At 33.7% G+C, this 20,025-nt stretch overlaps 1 protein-coding gene across 2 annotated transcripts; it reads left to right on the forward strand.

The window, feature by feature from the left end:
* Positions 1-162: 162 nt before the first annotated feature.
* LOC128175916 (double-stranded RNA-binding protein Staufen homolog) lies at positions 163-20,025 on the forward strand. 2 transcript variants are annotated; one of them, XM_052841817.1, is made up of 16 exons: positions 163-327; positions 588-681; positions 2,414-2,596; positions 3,390-3,583; positions 5,531-5,735; positions 6,016-6,184; positions 6,663-6,862; positions 7,050-7,144; positions 7,398-7,616; positions 8,077-8,229; positions 8,528-8,680; positions 9,572-9,620; positions 9,822-9,926; positions 10,177-10,313; positions 11,188-11,336; positions 18,232-20,025. In XM_052841817.1, exons 1-16 carry the CDS (start codon positions 316-318, stop codon positions 18,332-18,334), a joined length of 2,220 nt encoding a protein of 739 aa, XP_052697777.1. In that variant the 5' UTR covers positions 163-315; the 3' UTR covers positions 18,335-20,025. The 2 variants fall into 2 exon arrangements, with proteins under 2 accessions (XP_052697777.1, XP_052697787.1); XM_052841827.1 differs by having other exon boundaries at positions 7,065-7,144.

The following is a 20,025-nucleotide window of genomic DNA, read 5'->3' on the forward strand; positions in this document are numbered from 1 at the left end:
TTTGACTGAAAAAAAACTATATGAACTAAATCGTGACAATAAGTGTCAATCAAATATAAAAAAAATTCAATATTGAAAATTTTAAAAATATAGATAATTAGAAGATTCTACAAATATGTTTAGAAACTGAGCAGTTTGCTCAAAGTAGATAAAGCGCTTTCAAGACATTGATTAGGTACTTTGGGTGCAGACAAAACATGGTGGTCTGAACTTCTCTTTACTGTTTGCCAAACATTTATCTTCTTATACATGTTAAACAACAATTAGGCCCTTTTTAGTTTTATTTTGGAACATTTATTGTGAAACTTTTCATTAATGATGAAGAAGGTAATAAACGGTTAGAGGAGAAATTGAATGCGTAACATTGTTCATCTCTTTTCCATCCCTTCATCTGTACATGTATGGCATATATTGTAACTTGATCCATTAATGCTTTATATCAATTTCATCATTATCCACTATCAAATATGATTAAAGTTTAGGATTTGATGCGTTATATATGATAATGAACCTTAATTATGATTTTTTTTAAAAATGTAAGTCAATATTTGTTATGTGATCAGAAATATATTTAAAATTTATTTCAGCAAACCAGAGGAATTACCGCTTTTCAAGCAAATGCAGGGATGGGTGTGCATGTCAATTCTAGTCAAACTACAAACTCGCAAACACAAAATCAAGGTACTGTATGCATATATACATATACATACAGGTTGGGACCAATCGCCCAAATGGGATATAATAATCTGTTTGGAGTATAATAGCCTAAATGGGATATAAATTTTAAGTGCAAAAAATAAAAATTTTTGATTTTGAAATTTTTGATATAAATCTGCATTAGAATACTAAGATGAAATGCAACAACTTTTGGTAAACAACTTTTTCTGGAACCGTACTGTTACAGAGATTGATCCCTCAGTATATCCAAAATTTCTTGGGGATCAATCTTACAAACTATAGACATGTAGAAAAACTTCTTAACCAAAAGTAGTTGCATTTGATACACATTAATGCAGATTGATATCAAAAATTTTTACTATATTATTATAATGATTATTATGTTATTTCCTATTTGGGCGATTGGTCCCAACCTGATAAAAGTTCCTTAAGATGTTTTACGTGTGACTGTTTGTGTGAGCACAGTTTAAAAATTAAATACAACCAGGTATACATATGTAGCATTTGAAAAAAAAAGAAGGAAAATCTGTTGTTATTAACAAAAAAGAACAGGTGCAACAATGTTGCAAAAAAAATTGAAAAAAGTAACTTTTTCTTCAGCTATTGGAAAAATGTTTTATTGATTACTTTTAAATCTGTGGTTATAATTTATACAATACCATGATTTATTGATATAATAATGAAAATAATATTATTTGCATCTTTGAAAATCCTGATATATCATCAATACAGATTTTTTTTTTCTCTGATTATGATGTCAGAGTATGCTATTAATTTAAGTTTATAGTGATGTCTGCCTTTGTAGAAAAACCTTTAAGAATGAATTGCAAGCATTTGAATGTTTATTTACCTTTCTAATGCATGATGTTCTTGCAATTTATTATTAATTGCAAGAACATGAATTTAAATGGAATTATGGGTCCAATTCTGATGACAGAAAATCCAGTATGTGTCAAAGGGAGCAACAGTGTGAATTTTCTCATTGCCCAAGTATTGTTATTAGAGCTCACAGTGCTAGCCGGTGCTTTGTGCTAGTGAGCTGCACGTGCTATCATTTTTATCATTAATTAGCTTTTAATTTTTATATACAATGTATTGATATGACTGAGGTTGCTATTGATATAGTGATAAAACACACCAATTTGTTGTTAACTTTTTATATTGATTTCATTATTGAAAATATTATCTACAAAAATATATGATGGTCAAGAATAGATAAATCCAGGTAACAAGAAATAGAATAGCAAGGAGTTTTGTCTTGGCCCATCACCAAAAAAAAAAAGATCTTTCCTGATTCTATGATGGCTGCATATTTAACATTGCAGCATGGCATCTAGTTAAATCAAGAAGTCTGTAGAAATCCTTTTTTTTACTCAACGGATATTTTTTGCATATCGTTCAAGGTTACACTCTTCTTGTGTGTATAGTGCATAAGTTATCATAATAGGTTCTATTTCTAGGTTTGTTTTTGTAATCACATGACAGAAATTTTAATGTCAAACATCACCCTGTTTGTTTTAATTTTTTGCAATATCTAATTGTCTCTTAGCAGCTTGTCGTGTGAAATGATCAGTTGTAAGGGTGAAAACAAATCCAAAACAAAATTTATTCCATAGAGATGATTTCTGTCGTCATTTTCATCAAGCAAACTTGAAAAACTCTTTCAAATTATACATTGTATTTTTTCATTATAATCTGAAAATTTTCACCCAAAATAAAAATGTTTGTCTTACAGGTGCAAAAGGAGTTATGGTGGGCATTATACAGAAAAGTCCAGTAACAACAACGTTAACAAACTATCCCACAATGCATCAGATACCAGCAGCCAACCATGCAGCTGTGGTGACTCCTGCTGCAGTCCCATTAGCCAATCAGAATGGATCAATAGGACTGCCAGTGGGACAAATGCCACAGAACGGTTTGTACCAGTATTTGAGATGTCATTTAATGTTAGTTAGATTTCCTTGATAATGTATCCCTTATGGATTTATCACACATATTGTACATGCTTTTGCACCTTTTTATTTGCATATACATGTATTGTAGTGACTACTTTCCATAGTTTGTTCATGGTAAAAAGGCAAGAATTAACCAAAATATTGATTTAAACCAAAACCCTGATAGTGAAGAAGTCTTGCTAATTAGATAAGGCATTATGTAATGTACTGTGACGTCAGATGTGACCTTTGTAAACAATTTATCATGTTTATTTATTAGGGATGACATCAGATATTTGATGTTGATGGAATTCCTGAGACTGTAAACATTTAATACCAGGATATGTTTGCGCCACCAGTGCGGATAAATAGCAATCTAATAATATATACTTACCTTTTTGTTCATCAAGACAAACTAGGTGTTGAATTTAATCTAAAGAATAATTTTGTCCTCTCAGGCTCTGGTGTTCACAGCTTTATGTAAAATATAACATAATTTGGCCTTTTTGTAAATCAGAGCCTCTTAATAGTTTCCCCACACAAATATGATGTAAAATCTTTCATTCTCTCAGTCATTGAAATAGTACATGTAGTTTGTAATTTTATAGTGAAAGTTTTCGAAAAAAAAAAATTGCAGCTTATATTGTGTTAACAATACTATTTACTACAAAACAGGTGTCCACTTCGAACCTTGATTTGATACTGCCTGTAGTGGCAAAGACTAATATTTGGTACCAGTACAGAAAAACATTGTGTTTGTGATATGTTTAATAGGTATGGTGCAACAAACAACTGCTGCTCCCATAAACAACCCAACAACAGCTCCAAAGCAACACACAGCCGGCACAACTGCAACTGCTACAAGCCCCGACACAGCAACTGATGAACAAAGCTCTACAAACAACTTGGCAAACACAAAAGAGAAAACCCCAATGTGTCTTATTAATGAATTGGCCCGATATAATAAGGTAATTTGTTGTATAGAATAATTTGATTTTGATATGCTTTGAGGAAGATTTCATCTTGAGTTAAGAATTATATGTCATCATGCACAGTACATAAATACTGTATGCTAGGAAATATGTTTTATTTTTGCCCCTTTTGCCTTTGTTGTCAGTGGGCGAATTGAAGACGTAATGAATTCCAAAGTCTCAGATTATATCTCTTTAAAAAAAACTGTGTCTGGGCAAATTCAAGACAGAGTGAAAATGTTTGCAAATGTGGAATGGTGAAAATTAAATGAAGGCAAAAATAAAGCTGTATACACATGATACAGTAATGTATTTAAACACTGAAAGAGAAGGGTAATAAACATCAGTTTATTTAACCCAACTATTATTTATCATGTTGAATTTTTAGTGTTCGTATATTTGATATTCAAGGTACGTGAATTTAACTTTTTAAAAATTAAGAATCTTCTTTTTTTAAACTCTCTCATTTGTTTAAAATATGTTATCGTCCCCTCACTCAACTTGTTGCCAAGGGGATATACAGTACTGATCAGACCCAACCTAACACCAGAGTAAACCCCAACTAAACCCCAGGTTTACTTTTTGGGTTTACTTGGGGTTTACTCTGGGTTTACTTTTTGAAAATTTAGGTCCACTTGGGGTTTGCTTTGGGTTTACTCGGGGTTTACTCTGGGTATTTTGAAATTGCTTTTGAAATTGCTTTTGAGGTCAACTGTATGCACTGAAGTGTGAAGCAGACTAGTATTTAATCTTACTATCCTACTGCCTGTAATTCCTACCCTTTGTATATTCCGAATACACAGTTAGTGTCTGCTTTCAGGGGTATACTTCTGACTGGGTTTACTCTCTGTGTCTACTCTGGGTTTACTTTGGGTTTACTCTGGGTCCACTCTAGTAAACCCAGGGTTGAGTTGGGGTTTACTTTCTGTTAGGTTGGGTCTGATTGGCTTTTTAGCATCTGTGCTGTGTATAAGTGTGTCTATTTCAGCATTATAGGCAAGACTCAAATAAAATCCTTACACGCATGTTTATTGAACTTTGTATACCATGTTAGCAATGTTAAAGGACAAACCCTATTCATTTTCAAGTTATTTTATTAGATATTTAGATATCATTAAAATTACATCAATATAAACAGACATTTCATGTACAACTTGACCATAGACATTTTAAATCCACGAGTTCATACTTTGTTGGAATTGGGCCTTGTAAAAATTGAAACAAATATATTTTTAGAAATGGGGAGTTTGAAGGATGTTCAAAATGAAAAATCAAAGCGTGCAGGAGAATAAGTTCACTCAAGGTTTATCGGAACAAGCAACTGTCTTAGCCTAATTCCAGGCTATATTTCTCGAAGTAATAAAAGTGAAACAGATCCAAGAATTAGAAGACCTTTGACAAATACGTCGACATGATACACTGGGAATTTATTTTATGTTAATTGCTGTAGCTATGCTATTCTATTTTAAGAAATTGGGGTTAAAAAATTACGACATGTTTACTTGAATTTTACCAGAGAGCAGATTACAGATAGCTATAGATCTTTAGGTATGTTTCTATTCATTATGAAACATATTTGCGTACAATAATCGTCTGATTGCGTAATGTATATCTGATTCATCGAACAAAGTTAATAAAATAAAATTACTAAATTAAAATGGATGGGGTGTCAAGGGGAATTGTACAACCACATGAATGTATCACCCCCCTCCCCCCTTCCACAATTTATACAACCTAGAGTTTGGAGATAGGAATAAATGAGTTAATTTTAAGTGGTTTTAAGAAGATATTTATTTGTAATTCTCAATTACATGATGCATTTTCCCCCACAATGTTTCATGTTGTAAGGGGATGGTCCGCTTTGTGGTGCCCTTGTATGTTTCTTTATCATACTTGTGCTTTATCTTACCCTAAGATCCCACACTGTGTTGTTGTACTCCATAGATCTCTCACCAGTACACTTTGGTGGATGAACAAGGTCCTGCCCACAAGAAGATTTTCTACGTCCAGCTGAAACTTGGGGACACTGAGGAGTATGCAGCATCGGGGCCCAGCATAAAGAAGGCCCAGCATGCTGCAGCAGCAGAGGCCCTAGAGAAGTCAGCATTTAACCACCCTCCAGCTAAACCCCCCAAACCCAACCAGAATAGTCAGTATTCCTTTGTTATGTTTTATTTGATAGTGATGTGGGAAACTCTTTAGTAGTAGATGCTCATCATTAAGATATATTTCATTTTAGGTTTTAAACCTACAGTTAAGATTGAGATTTACATTGAGAATTTTTCTCAGAGTGCCTTTAAAGTGTTAAAAAAAAAAAAAAAGACTATGATTAAAAAGACTTAATTATTGTCAATAGTTTGAGTTTTTGCTATTTACGGTACACTGTATACTGACCAGCCTTATGATACTGACTCATGCTGTGGTTTTAGGCTGGATGACAGACTACAGGGACCAGCCCATCACCCCTACTGTGGAATTGAACGCCCTTGCCATGAAGCGGGGAGAACAAACACTCTACAAACCCATGGAGGCCCAGCGAACTCTGCCGTATTATCAGTGTCCCCCAAACTACAACTACAGAGGCTTATATAATCAGAGGTATGCATTCTGTGATTTTTTTTTTTTGCTTGAAATACTTTTTAATACATGTATCTCTTTTTTAGTTCTTTTTGTGTATTGATCTGTTCTTTTTGTATAAGTTTGTGAAATAGGTTTGATACTTGATAGATATTAAATGGCTCTGACATATCATGGTTTGTTTATACTACTGCTGAATTTTGATATTTAACTAGACATGGTGATGAGTACAAGTGATGAGTACAAAATGATGTACATATAATGAGCTGTAATGGCAACTTTTTTGTATTAAATGCTTACAATAAAGGAATGATTCAGTCAGAAGTACTGTAATTCAATTCTTGATAAAAGATGCTGCCTATGCTCAAATGTTCATACTGTTTACATGTGATATAGTGTAAAGATAATGTGTAAAACTGTCATACTGTGTACATATTAGATGAAGCAATATCTGATTATTGATTTTGAATTTATTGACTGGTTCGTTTATCTTCCTCAGATATCACTACCCACGTATGATGAGAGTCTTCTATGTGTCCCTGAAAGTAGGTCAGAGGGAATTCATAGGGGAGGGGCCAACTCGCCAAGATGCCAGACATGATGCCGCCAAAAAAGCTCTCCACATCCTTCGCAAACTTCCTGTACCGAACGACGGAGAAAAGAAAATTGAGAGTCTGACAGAAACAGAGGGAACATCAAGTAAGGGCTCAAGTTTGATGGGCAGACACTGAGAATATATTTATAAATTGAATCAAATCTAGATTTTATTATTCTTTATTTTTTTTTGCATTTGAAGGACTGAACTTTAATAGAAAATAAAATAAATAAGATTGCATATTTTGAGATCATCATTAAGTTTTGTATTAGCAGCTGTGTGAGTTGTTAGGTTGTCTGTCTGTAGATGACAAGGATGTGGCCAAGTCGGAGATCAGTCTGGTACACGAGGTGGCCCTCAAGAGGAACATGAGCGTTACCTTTGATGTAAGTTAATAATAGTCAGGCTTTTCATTAATATGAGACATGAGTCAAATTTTTACACCGCAATGCTTTAATATTTTATTTCAAGTGTATTTTGTTAGAAGTTATATCTAATGGTACTGTTTTTTTACAGATTTGTTAATTGCCACATTTGATCACTTAAGGGTTTTAAAATTTGTAGTGTTTAGATTTTGATATCATTGCAAAAAGCTATTGTTGATAAAGTGAGAAAAATAAAATTTTTATCATGTCTTAGGTTATTCGTGAGTCTGGTCCCCCTCACATGAAGACGTTTGTGACGAGGTGTAAGGTCGGAGACATGGAGACAGAGTCAGAGGGGAACAGCAAGAAAGTGTCCAAGAAAAAGGCAGCCGAGTTGATGCTTGAGAAGCTGAAGGAGTTACCTGCCCTTCCCCCTTCTGTCATCCGCCCCCGTACCAAGATCAGCAAGAAAAAGAACAAAAACATCATCAAGGTATGGCCAGTGTGTCGCAACCCTCTTTTGTGGATTCTTAATCAGTTATTTCTATGTGAAAATACATGTATTGTGAAATTTTAAACAATATGGCTTTTGTCATCAAGAAAATGTTAATGGCAAAAACCAACAGATAAAAGCAATTTGCATACACAAACTTTGAATCTGGAGAGATTTATTCCCTCCTTCTTACATGATTAAATTGTTCTATGTTGGTGAAAAATCTCTGTCTTTGGTGATTTATTTCATATATGGGTCATAACTTTGAAACATTCACAGTTTGATGTGTTATGACAATGTTAATGCCATATTTGCTTTTCCTTGAAAGAGTACATGTACACACTGATGTAGGATTCTACACTGTTTTACTACATTATATTAACTCCACAAACCATGTAAGGGGTTTTATTTTTATAAATAGATTATAGTGGTATTGAAATACTTTTCACAATTTTTTCAGCAACAAATGCAGAAGGCAGACCCCAATTATGGGGTGGGAATCAACCCGATCAGTCGTCTTATCCAGATTCAACAGGCCCAGCAGAAAAAGGAACCAGTTTACACTCTGTTGAATGAAAGAGGTCTTCCAAGACGCAGAGAATTTGTCATCCAGGTAACAACTTTATCTCCTGTAAGAGGATAACAAATCATTTGGATACATGTACATGTGACTGTCCTAGATTTATAGTGCAAGTAGATTGTTCGATTCAATGTAATCATCTTACATGTATTAATGCATTTTTCTGCTTGTCCAAGGATATTTTTACTTGACTTATAATATATGCTGTAACTAATTTTCATTTTTTGAATGGAATGTTTTTCTTTCAAAGTCAATAGGAGCATGTACATACATATATTGTGTACCAGTGTTAAACAATATATTTTAATCTTGAAATGACCCACTGTTATAGGTACAAGTTGATGATCAAACCTGCACAGGTGTTGGCCCCAACAAGAAGCTGGCCAAGCGGCATGCTGCAGAAGCCATGCTGACCCTGCTTGGCTACAACAAACCCTCTCCCCAGCCTGCCAAACCTGCCATCAAGTCGGCCAGCAATCAGGAGGTCAGTACTACTTCAGTGGTACTCTCTCTCTCAATGGAGATTACTGTACAATCATTAGAATTTATGAGGGCTCATTTTTTGTGGATTTTTCGGGTGGTTCCCAATCCTCATCACTCACTAATTTACCCCCTCTTTGAATTATGAAACACAGAATCAACTTGATCAAGTAGATCAATAAAATTATGTCTCCTTGAACTGGAGATAAATGGATAATCCATGAAAATTTGCCTGCATGATTTTGATGATTCCACAGTATTTAAACTTTATAACATGTTGAGAATTGTAGTAAAATATTTAAATGAGATCATTTTTCCCTGAGTTTATATTTTATTGTTTCTTGAATTTGGATCCATTAGGGGTAAATTGTGTTTGATCTGTCTTTAATTTTGTATTCCTATATAGAAATATCACCTTCCTCCTAACTTTTGAACTGTACAAGAGAGAAATTTTATACTTTTTAACTCAATGGTTGAAGTCAAATGTAAAGTTGGGGTTATTGATCAGATCCAAGGTCATTATTCAGATTGGTAGTTAGAATGGTGCCTGTTTAGTGTGACAGTCCTTTGGAATAAGTACTCTCTGATTCTCTCTCTCTCTCTCTCTCTCTCTCATTATCATTGACTTTCTCCATTAAACATGTAGTCTGTTTATATATCTCTCTCTCTCTGTGACAGTGCTTGGGATCACAGCAATTGTTTATATAATTGTTGTGAAATTGAAGGGCAGGGTTTCTGTAATATTTTGATGATTGGGTAAACAACTTTAGAATTTCAATGATGTTGAGGGTAAAGTTTTACGTTGAGGAAGAAAGTTTGTGAGAAACTTAAGTTAATCACTGAGGAAGTTCATGAACTGGTACATGCCATTGTATTTATTTCATTCATGTTTCAGGAAACAGGGATGAAGAAAGTCCACTTTCAAGAATCAACAGAGGACAGTGGTAAGACGGAATAGTTATTAGGAACTGATGTATGAAACATTGTCATGGGAAAATCTTGATCATTTGTTTTTAGTTTTATTACAACTGATCTTGCATAAATATTCTCCAAATTAATTAACATTAGTAAATTATAGAACATAAATGTACATGTACACTTTTGTCTTGGGTTGTTGACATTGTATGTCTTTGATACTCCTTCAGAGAGTTCCAGTAACAGCAAAAGCAGTGGAGGAAGACAGCTGGTTCCCGGCCTATTGAGGCTGCCCGACGCCAAGTACAATGGGACAGTCTACAGACTGCCCCAGGGTAAGTTATAGTGAGAGTTAAGGGACGAGGCAAGAAATTGATTATTGTATCAAGTGGGAGGTATATCTCAGTGTCTTCAGAAATTGTTATCCCCAGAAAACATGTTGCACATGCATTTTACATCCTTACCCATTGTGCATTGAAAGGCAGGGATTCATTTCAATTCATGTCACTGGTTTATTAACTGTTTAGAAAGCTACCCTAACATTCATATACCGACATATTGATTTTTTTCCTTTGATTTTGATAGGTGGGACACAGCCACTGGATGGCCACATTGGTTACAATGGGATAAGTAACACAGCCACAAGGCCCGAGGCTCATCTCCGAGAGCTGACCAGTAGAAACAATGTGGACATCAAGTTTGATGAGTTCCAGTCTGGACAGGTAATCATTGCTATTGGTCAGATATTATACACCTATTTACTCTCAATGAGGACAATAGAAGTTTATTGTCCCCCAAGACAGCAACTATTTTCCGAATCGAAACCGAGGGAAATCGTTGCTGTTAAGGGGGACAATAAACTTGCTTTTGTCCTACTTGTCATTAGAATATAATATTTTATACCAAAGAAAAAATTATTTTTCTAAGATGCAGAGTTAATTAATGTTAAACAAGGTCTTGTTTATACCGGACTTTAAATATAAAGTATGGACTCGGATAACACTAGATGGATTTTGAGATTAAACAGAGAGGTTTAATAATGAAATATAAAGTTACTGGTAACAATAACATGGTATACGTTGTATGTAATAACAGAAGTTTTTGAATTGCATTGCAATTCAACAAAAAAAATGTCCGCAGCTGTTGCCCACGATGAATCTCACATTATAACTTTATTATGTGATATCACATAAAATATATTAATTTCAATTGTGGGCGATGGCTGCGGACACATTTTTCTCTTATAAAACAACAAGAAAATGTGCCATATTTCATCATTTTTGACTAATCTTAATCTTAATCTTCTAAATCTTAGAAAAACACCAAAATGTTGGAAGTCATAATTATTTTTTGAAATAAGAAAATAAGTGTATAAATTTGTACTTTATATACACACATATTCAAGATGGTATTTGTGTATTTTCAAGAGATTTAAACAACTTTTGAATTTTAGGGCAAATATTGAAAGAAATTTCTTCTTTTATGTTTTAATGTAACAGGAATCACTTGGTGTATGCCCTATGGAACACATCAATTAGATGCTTGTACTTGACTTAGTTTTGATTTTTAAGGGTATGTTATGTGTGTTATTTTCAGGGCACTACCAGTGAGTACTTGAGTCGAGTGACCCTCTTGTCCAACCCTCCTCGAGTTTTCCATGGGAGCGGAATGTCTGCGGAATCAGCCAGAGACTCCGCTGCCCTGGAAGCAATGAAATTCCTGGAGGAACTGGGCAAAGGAGACAGGTAAGAGTGGATTTTATTATGCTAGGCATTTTTCTTTCTGTTTAACACAACTGTATTTTTTTTTATTTCTGCTAACGTGTTCTTTCTTTCCATCCTTCTGTCCTCTTTCATCACATCTGACGGTGACTTCCTTATGTAAAAGAATGTGCTGTTTCTATAGACTTTAAGCCCATATTTGGATTATGTTGTTTTGTGTTGATTATGTTCCATCTTACAACAGAATTATCACCCTTTTACTTTGCAAACAGTTTTAAAATTCTTTTGTGTCAATACTTCGACAAAGAATTACATGTACTGGTAAGAGGGGATTTACACATGGCAATCATATAGCACATTTAGTTTGAAATTATAGATTGTTTTTTATTCAATTCAACATTTTTCATTTACCGTGATAGTAATTTATGATCTACTGAAATGAACACACTTTCATAAATTTAAAATTGGGGGGGGGGGGGGGGGCAGCTGTCACTTTATTTACATAAATTATATTTACTTATACATAGCAAGTGATTTGTCAAGAGTTATCGAACATGCTTCAGATGAAATACAGTTAGTATGTAATTATAAATACATTCCAAAGGAAGGTACTTATAAAGGTGTACATGAAACTTTGCAGTTTTCATATTTTATTAACTAAGAGAATAGTTTTGAAGCAATTTAGACTAAATACCCAATAAGATGGAGTAATACTTGACAGTTATTAGAAAGATACTTTTATATATAGTATTGAAATTTCCATGCAATAACATCATTTAAATTAACACAGATGACAGAATAAATTCTGTTAATTTTAGCATCATTTGGACTAGGTCTGTTAAAGGAGCTCCTGTTTGGCTACTACTTTTGATTTGAAGTCAGAAATATACACTTTAAGACATTGTTTTTTAATTTCAAACAGATCTATAGTAATGCGTGTTAGTATTCATTCAGTTAAAAAAGATCAGGGATATCATCAAATAATGTAAATAAAATATCATATCTGATGTAAAGTGGTTGTAATTGTACAGGTCTTGAATATGATCTTTGGCAATTAAAATCTAGGTTACCATTTTCTACATAGCAGATTAAAAGCCACACATATCTTGAAAGCAACCCTGATTACGTAAAGTGATATGATGAATTGAGGGATTCATCACAATACAGATTCTACCAAAGTTTTAAGACAAACTGCAGAGGATACTAAGTGCACTATCTTTTTTTTTTTTTACACCCAATAAGATAACCTCTGATACAATGTAATGCTTTTTAAAAATGTGCAGTCTTTAAGTTAGCCTTAGTTCAAAGTTCAGAAAGGAGAATATTTACACTAAGGAAAGAAAGCAAATAATTAAACTTTCATGGGCATGCAAATCATCCTCTATGACCGCGAGGTGTAAATACTTTACTCTTTAGATGCGTTACAATATACTATTTATAACGCTTTTAATTTCCTCATTTCCTTCATAATTTTTCCCTTCTGATTTTGAATGATCTTTAGGTGGATAGGATGAGCTTTAATTTGGATATAAGTAGGAGCCTTGTTATACATCTACTTGATGGAGAACAGTTGATTTGTGTAGCCATGAATCATCAAAGAAGGAAATATTTATATTGAAATATACTGGGTTTCAATTCACACACCACTCAAGTTCATGGTGAATGTATTAGTTTACAAGTTTATGAAAATAATAGAAGAGGAAAATTGTTTGCATCTATGTAGGGTTGTGGCCTTCTAGTTTCCGTTTACTGATACTATTAGTTTACATGATAGTGAATGTTAGATCCACTGTACACCTAAAGTATATGTAATTTGTCACATATCTGTCAATAACACTATGGATACCATATTCATCATATTCAGCATCACTGCCCAAACAAACCGTGGTATTTTCATTTGTGCAGAAATGTAGCCCCTTTTTCATAACTCTTAAATAGAGAATGTATCAGAATAAATATACACATGATTGTCTGTTACTATGTAAATATGAAAATATTTGGAAGAAGTGAGAGAAAATAATGTATTGAATAAACCATAGCTAAAAAATGTTATTGACTGATAACTCAAAAGCTTTTATAATTTGTTTGTCATATCAAAACTTGTTAAATGAAATCCAAATAACTACTCAATTTTGCCATTTTATAAATGCATCGAGTGCTAAACAGATGGACTATGGTAATGGATGGCTAGTGTGTCCATTTGTCAATGTTTTATCCCTATCATTTTATCCATTTTTTCTGTTTCTCCATCTCTGTTTAATACTTTCTTCTCTGGATAATATCTTAAAAGCCATTGAGCTTGCAAAAAAATTTGAGATCGCAACTTTCAATGGGCTATAAGAAGACCCCTTTTAATTTTGAGCTTAAAAGGTCAATTTCATTATTTCTTTCATAATTAATTTTAATAATTAAATTCTTTCTCAGTGTAATACATGGGGAATACTGTACATATACAGTTCAACTTTATTATTTCGAACTAGATGGGACTGTTTACAAACTTCAAGATATCCGAGTATTTGAGATTTGGAGGGTATAATAGTTAAAAAATAAGTGGTTGGGACTTACAAATCATTTTGACATATCCATTGTAATCGAGATATTAGTGTTCAAGATATCAAAGTTCAACTGTACTTTCTATTCAAGGATATATCTATAAAAGCATCTGTGCCTTTGCAATGAAATTTTAATTGAGATCACAGCAGCTTATAGCCTTTAAAAACCCCTATTTGTTTTGAGATCAAAAGTTTAAGGTCAAGGGTTCAAATTCACACAGTGCATATAACATTTTCCAGATGATAATTAATTTTTGTTTGAGCTTTCTTCCCATGAAATGTATCACAAACCCCTATGGTATTTGAAAACCCTATTTTAAGGTCAGAGGTTAAGGTCATCAAGTAAAAAAAATATTTTGTCTGTGTATAACACTCCTTTCAGTACTTTATCTCAAAATTTCCTTTTCTATTTGCAAAGAAAATTTATATCATAAGTTTGTAATCCCCCATGATTTACCAAACAGACCTATTAATTTTTTGAAAATTTATGGTCTGAATACCGTTATCGCAAAAATGGTTTCAAAATGAAAACATATTCTCTTTAGGCTATTGAAATTGAATTCATGGTTTGCAAAAGGTCAAAGGCCAAGGTCTCTAGATCACCACTTATATAGTGAAACAACATCAGGAATTTCTATATTACAGATGATTATTTTATATTTGGAAGTTTTTCGATGAAACCATAGATCCTGTTTTTTAAACCTAAGACCAATTATATTTCAATGCTAAACTTTGAAAGGTCAAGATCAATCTTTAATTTTTTTAGCTCACCTGAGCCAAAGGCTCAAGTGAGCTTTTCTGATCACAATTTGTCCATTGTCTGTCGTTGTCGTTGTCGTAGTCGTCGTCGTCGTTGTTGTCGTCGTCGTTGTAAACTTTTCACATTTTCATCTTCTTCTCAAGAACCACTGGGCAGATTTCAACCAAATTTGGCACAAAGCACCACTAGGTGAAGGGGATTCAAGTTTGTTCAAATGAAGGGCCACGCCCTCTTTAAAGGGGAGATAATTGAGAATTATTGAAAATTTGTTGGTATTTTTCAAAAATCTTCTTCTCAAAAACTAATCGGCCTGAAAAGCTTAAACTTGTGTGGAGGCATCCTCAGGTAGTGTAGATTCAAGTTTGTTCAAATCATGGTCCCCGGGGGTAGGGAAGGGCCACAAGAGGGGGATCAAGTTTAACATAGGAATATATAGAGAAATTCTTTAAAAATCTTCTTCTCAAAAACTATTAGGCCAGAAAAGCTAAAATTAAAATGGTAGCATCCTCAGATAGTGTAGATTCAAGTTTGTTCAAATCATGGTCCCCGGGGGTAGGGTGGGGCCACAATTGGGGGATCAAGTTTTACATAGGAATATATAGAGAAAATCTTTAAAAATCTTCTTCTCAAAAACTATTAGGCCAGAAAAGCTAAAATTAAAATGGAAGCATCCTCAGATAGTGTAGATTCAAGTTTGTTGAAATCATAGTCCCCGAAGGTAGGGCGGGGCCACAATTGGTGGATCAAGTTTTACATAGGAATATATAGAGAAAATCTTTAAAAATCTTCTTTTAAAAAACTATTAGGCCAGGAAAGCTCAAATTAAAATGGAAGCATCCTCAGATAGTGTAGATTCAAGTTTGTTCAAATCATAGTCCCTGGGGGTAGGGTGGGGCCACAATTAGGGGATCAAGTTTTACATAGGAATACATAGAGAAAATCTTTAAAAATCTTCTTCTCAAAAACTATTAGGTCAGGAAAGCTCAAATTTGAGTGGAAGCATCCTCAGATAGTGTAGATTCAAGTTTGTTCAAATCATAGTCCCCGAAGGTAGGGCGGGACCACAATTGGGGGATCAAGTTTTACATAGGAATATATAGAGAAAATCTTTAAAAATCTTCTTTTAAAAAACTATTAGGCCAGGAAAGCTCAAATTAAAATGGAAGCTTCCTCAGATAGTGTAGATTCAAGTTTGTTCAAATCATAGTCCCTGGGGGTAGGGTGGGGCCACAATTGGGGGATCAAGTTTAACATTGGAATATATAGAGAAAATCTTTAAAAATCTTCTTTTCAAAAACTATTAGGCCAGAAAAGCTAAAATTAAAATGGCAGCATCCTCAGACAGTGTAGATTCAAGTTTGTTCAAATCATGGTCCCCGGGGGTAGGGAAGGGCCACAAGAGGGGGATCAAGTTTAACATAGGAATATATAGAGAAATTCTTTAAAAATCTTCTTCTCAAAAACTATTAGGCCAGAAAAGCTAAAATTAAAATGGTAGCATCCTCAGATAGTGTAGATTCAAGTTTGTTCAAATCATGGTCCCCGGGGGTAGGGTGGGGCCACAATTGGGGGATCAAGTTTTACATAGGAATATATAGAGAAAATCTTTAAAAATCTTCTTCTCAAAAACTATTAGGCCAGAAAAGCTAAAATTAAAATGGAAGCATCCTCAGATAGTGTAGATTCAAGTTTGTTGAAATCATAGTCCCCGAAGGTAGGGCGGGGCCACAATTGGGGGATCAAGTTTTACATAGGAATATATAGAGAAAATCTTTAAAAATCTTCTTTTAAAAAACTATTAGGCCAGGAAAGCTCAAATTAAAATGGAAGCATCCTCAGATAGTGTAGATTCAAGTTTGTTCAAATCATAGTCCCTGGGGGTAGGGTGGGGCCACAATTAGGGGATCAAGTTTTACATAGGAATACATAGAGAAAATCTTTAAAAATCTTCTTCTCAAAAACTATTAGGTCAGGAAAGCTCAAATTTGAGTGGAAGCATCCTCAGATAGTGTAGATTCAAGTTTGTTCAAATCATAGTCCCCGAAGGTAGGGCGGGACCACAATTGGGGGATCAAGTTTTACATAGGAATATATAGAGAAAATCTTTAAAAATCTTCTTTTAAAAAACTATTAGGCCAGGAAAGCTCAAATTAAAATGGAAGCTTCCTCAGATAGTGTAGATTCAAGTTTGTTCAAATCATAGTCCCTGGGGGTAGGGTGGGGCCACAATTGGGGGATCAAGTTTAACATTGGAATATATAGAGAAAATCTTTAAAAATCTTCTTTTCAAAAACTATTAGGCCAGAAAAGCTAAAATTAAAATGGCAGCATCCTCAGACAGTGTAGATTCAAGTTTGTTCAAATCATGGTCCCTCGGGGTAGGGTGGGGCCACAATTGGGGGATAAATTTTATACAGGAATATATAGAGAAAATCTTTAAAAAAATTCTTTTAATAACTATTTGGCCAAGAAAGTTCAAATTGGTGTGTAATCATCCTCAGATAATGTAGATTTAAGTTTGTTCAAATCATGGTCCCTGGGGGTAGGGCGGGACCACAATGGGGGATGAATTTTTATAAATAGAGAAAATCTTTAAAAATCTTCCTCTCAAAACTATTAGGCCAGGAAAGCCCAAATTTGAGTGGAAGCATCCCCAGATCATATAGATTCAAGTTTGTTTAAATAATAGTCCAGGGGTAGGGTGAGGCCACAATGGGGGATGAATTTTTACATAGGAATATATTGAGAAAATCTTTAAAAATCTTCTTTTTAAAGACTATCTGGCCAGAAAAGCTTAAAGTTGTGTACAGGCATCCTTGGGTAGTGTAAATTCAAGTTTTCAAAATCACAGTCCCTAGTGGTAGGGCGGAGCCATGATGGCGGTTTGAATTTTTACATAGGAATATATAGAGAAAATCTTAAAAAATATTCTGAGAAAGTTTTCATTACAAAACTCAGTACTATGTGTGAAAGCACAGGTTATGCAGATTTAAGTTTGATGAAACCATGATTCCCTAGAGAAAAGTGGGGCCACGAAATGGGGGGTAGGGGTATATAGGATAGAGAAAAATCTTCTTACAGGTACAACAACAAAAGGGGCTTGGTATTTACCAAAAAAAAGAGGTGGATAAAAATTTGCAGATTTTCAATTTTTTTTTAGCAAGATCTACTGTACTTAGTTGTCAAGATATTTTGATACTGTAATGCTAATTTGATCAGAATTAAGGCAATTGTTGCTCAGGTGAGCGATGTGGCCCCTGGGCCTCTTGTTTTCCTTATCTTACATCCTCTTCTTTCTTTAAGTGGGGTACACAATTCTCCTGAATTACTGGAAACTTGTTTCCTAAAAAATTACGTTAGACTCTTACATATCTGTTAACAAAAGAACAGAAGTTCTGTTTTAAAGCCAGCTTAGCTTCATCACAATATCAGTGAACCAGTATTTCAATAGCAGTAGGACAAACTGATTCATCCTGGATGTATCACAAATAATGATTACAAAACTGACCAAAGAATAAATTACAGACTACTGCTTACTGCATTCTCTACAAATAATCTCATCATTTCTAATTAGTCATGGCTTTGAAGTTTTTCTCATTGATTTCAGTCCGCAAGTGCCACAAGTGAAGATGGAAGTGAAGATGGAAGGAGATCTGGCCATGACTCCCTCACTAGGTGGCGCTCACTCTGTTCGGGCAGCCACCATGTAGAAGGACTCCGATTTAAACTTTGAACTTTTTCTCCATGTTGAGGGTTTTTGAAGAGCCTGGTTTGTGGATACTTTGAATGCTGTTGTTTTTCAGATTTATTTTTTACTCAAAAGTGGTTTAAATCACTTCAAATTATCCATTTTCCTGTTAACATGCTTTTGATCTTTAAAAAATCATCAGGAAATTTTGTATGTTCTAAGCAATACTTTGCAGAAGAAGTATGATATTTTTGCATTTTTTTGGTCTTTTTTATATTAATACTGACACACTTAAACAAGTCATGTCATATATTGCATATTTATGCATTTTTGTGTCAGTTTGGTACATATGTTATTCTGTATTAATTAGAACTGTGAAAATTTCCTGTGTTATTATAATGAATTTTTCATTGATGTTGTTAGGCTTGTTTCATTCTAATGAGCTAATTGCTGTTGTTTTGCTTTTAAAAACCCTCAAATGTTGACAGAATGAGTAGCTTATCTTATATACAATATGGATTACAAGTAATAGTCTCTTGTTTAATTTTATTTTTGATTATGATTTGGTTATTGTTTTTTCTAATGTAACCTGCTCATTCTAATTTGATAGTTCAAAGTTTAGTTTTATTTGAAACTGGATTCAATGATAAATTTTATGTTCAGTCCCAAAATATAAATAAACTGTTGGAATGAAAAGCCAATAGCTGATATGCTCCATCCAGTAAATGTTAAAAGGGAAATCTTTGTGTATGTCTTAGATTTTTATTTTGGAGATTGATCATAATTAATATGTTGTATCCAGAATGTGATTATTTGTGAAGACAAACTTTATGTATAAGTATTTAAAAAAAAAATGAATTAAACCCCTATGCACAAATCAAATGTGAGAAGATTTCTCACTGTAGGCAAATCAACTTTTGAATGACTGTTCTTACCCTCACCCCATTTTAACTGAATGTCACAGTAATACATGATGTTAGTGTAACAGTTTGGATACTCTGATACAAATGATTATTTAGGATGGGAGTTTACACATTTTTTGTACTTGTAGACATAAAAAAAATCTTTCTGGAGGTTTTTAATTGAGTTGTCTTCAGACTACTTGTAAATATGTTTATCATTGAAAGTATCCAGGGTTATTCTATATCCTACAGTCTACTGTACATGGTTTGATTATCCATACAAATTATTATCAGTGTTTGCCATATGTAAACAATTTAATTTTGCCCGGAATGTTTATTATAAGTCAATTGTCTTCATTTATAGTCATATATGTGGTATGCAAGGGCAAGTAAAGGTTAAACACAAGATACTAGTAGTTCTGTCTGACCTGGCCTGTCCTGTATACTACAATTATTAATCCTGTTTGGTGCTGCAGAAGGTAAATCAAGTACTAGTATAAGAAGATCTTCTTGATAAGAAATTTTAGAGATTGTCCTTTGTATCGAAATTTAGATTCATTTGATTCTATTTATAGAATTTGGTTCGTTTTCCTAAAAGAGAAGCAACCAACAGGCTTTTCCAGGAAGTGTTTCATTCTTTCACATTCTAATTCTGCTATATACTTGATTTACCTTTAAAAGCGGCTGGTGTGTTTTTCCGTTGTCTCCATTGCTTTATTCATTGTCAGCAATGTAAAAACACACGAAAAAATATTCTGTTCTTTTCTTTATTTTTTTTTAAATTTCATTATTAAATGTTTGAAAAATGAAA

This window comes from Crassostrea angulata, chromosome 1 (genome assembly GCF_025612915.1).
Source record: "Crassostrea angulata isolate pt1a10 chromosome 1, ASM2561291v2, whole genome shotgun sequence".
In the NCBI taxonomy this organism is placed as follows: Eukaryota; Metazoa; Mollusca; class Bivalvia; order Ostreida; family Ostreidae; genus Magallana; species Magallana angulata.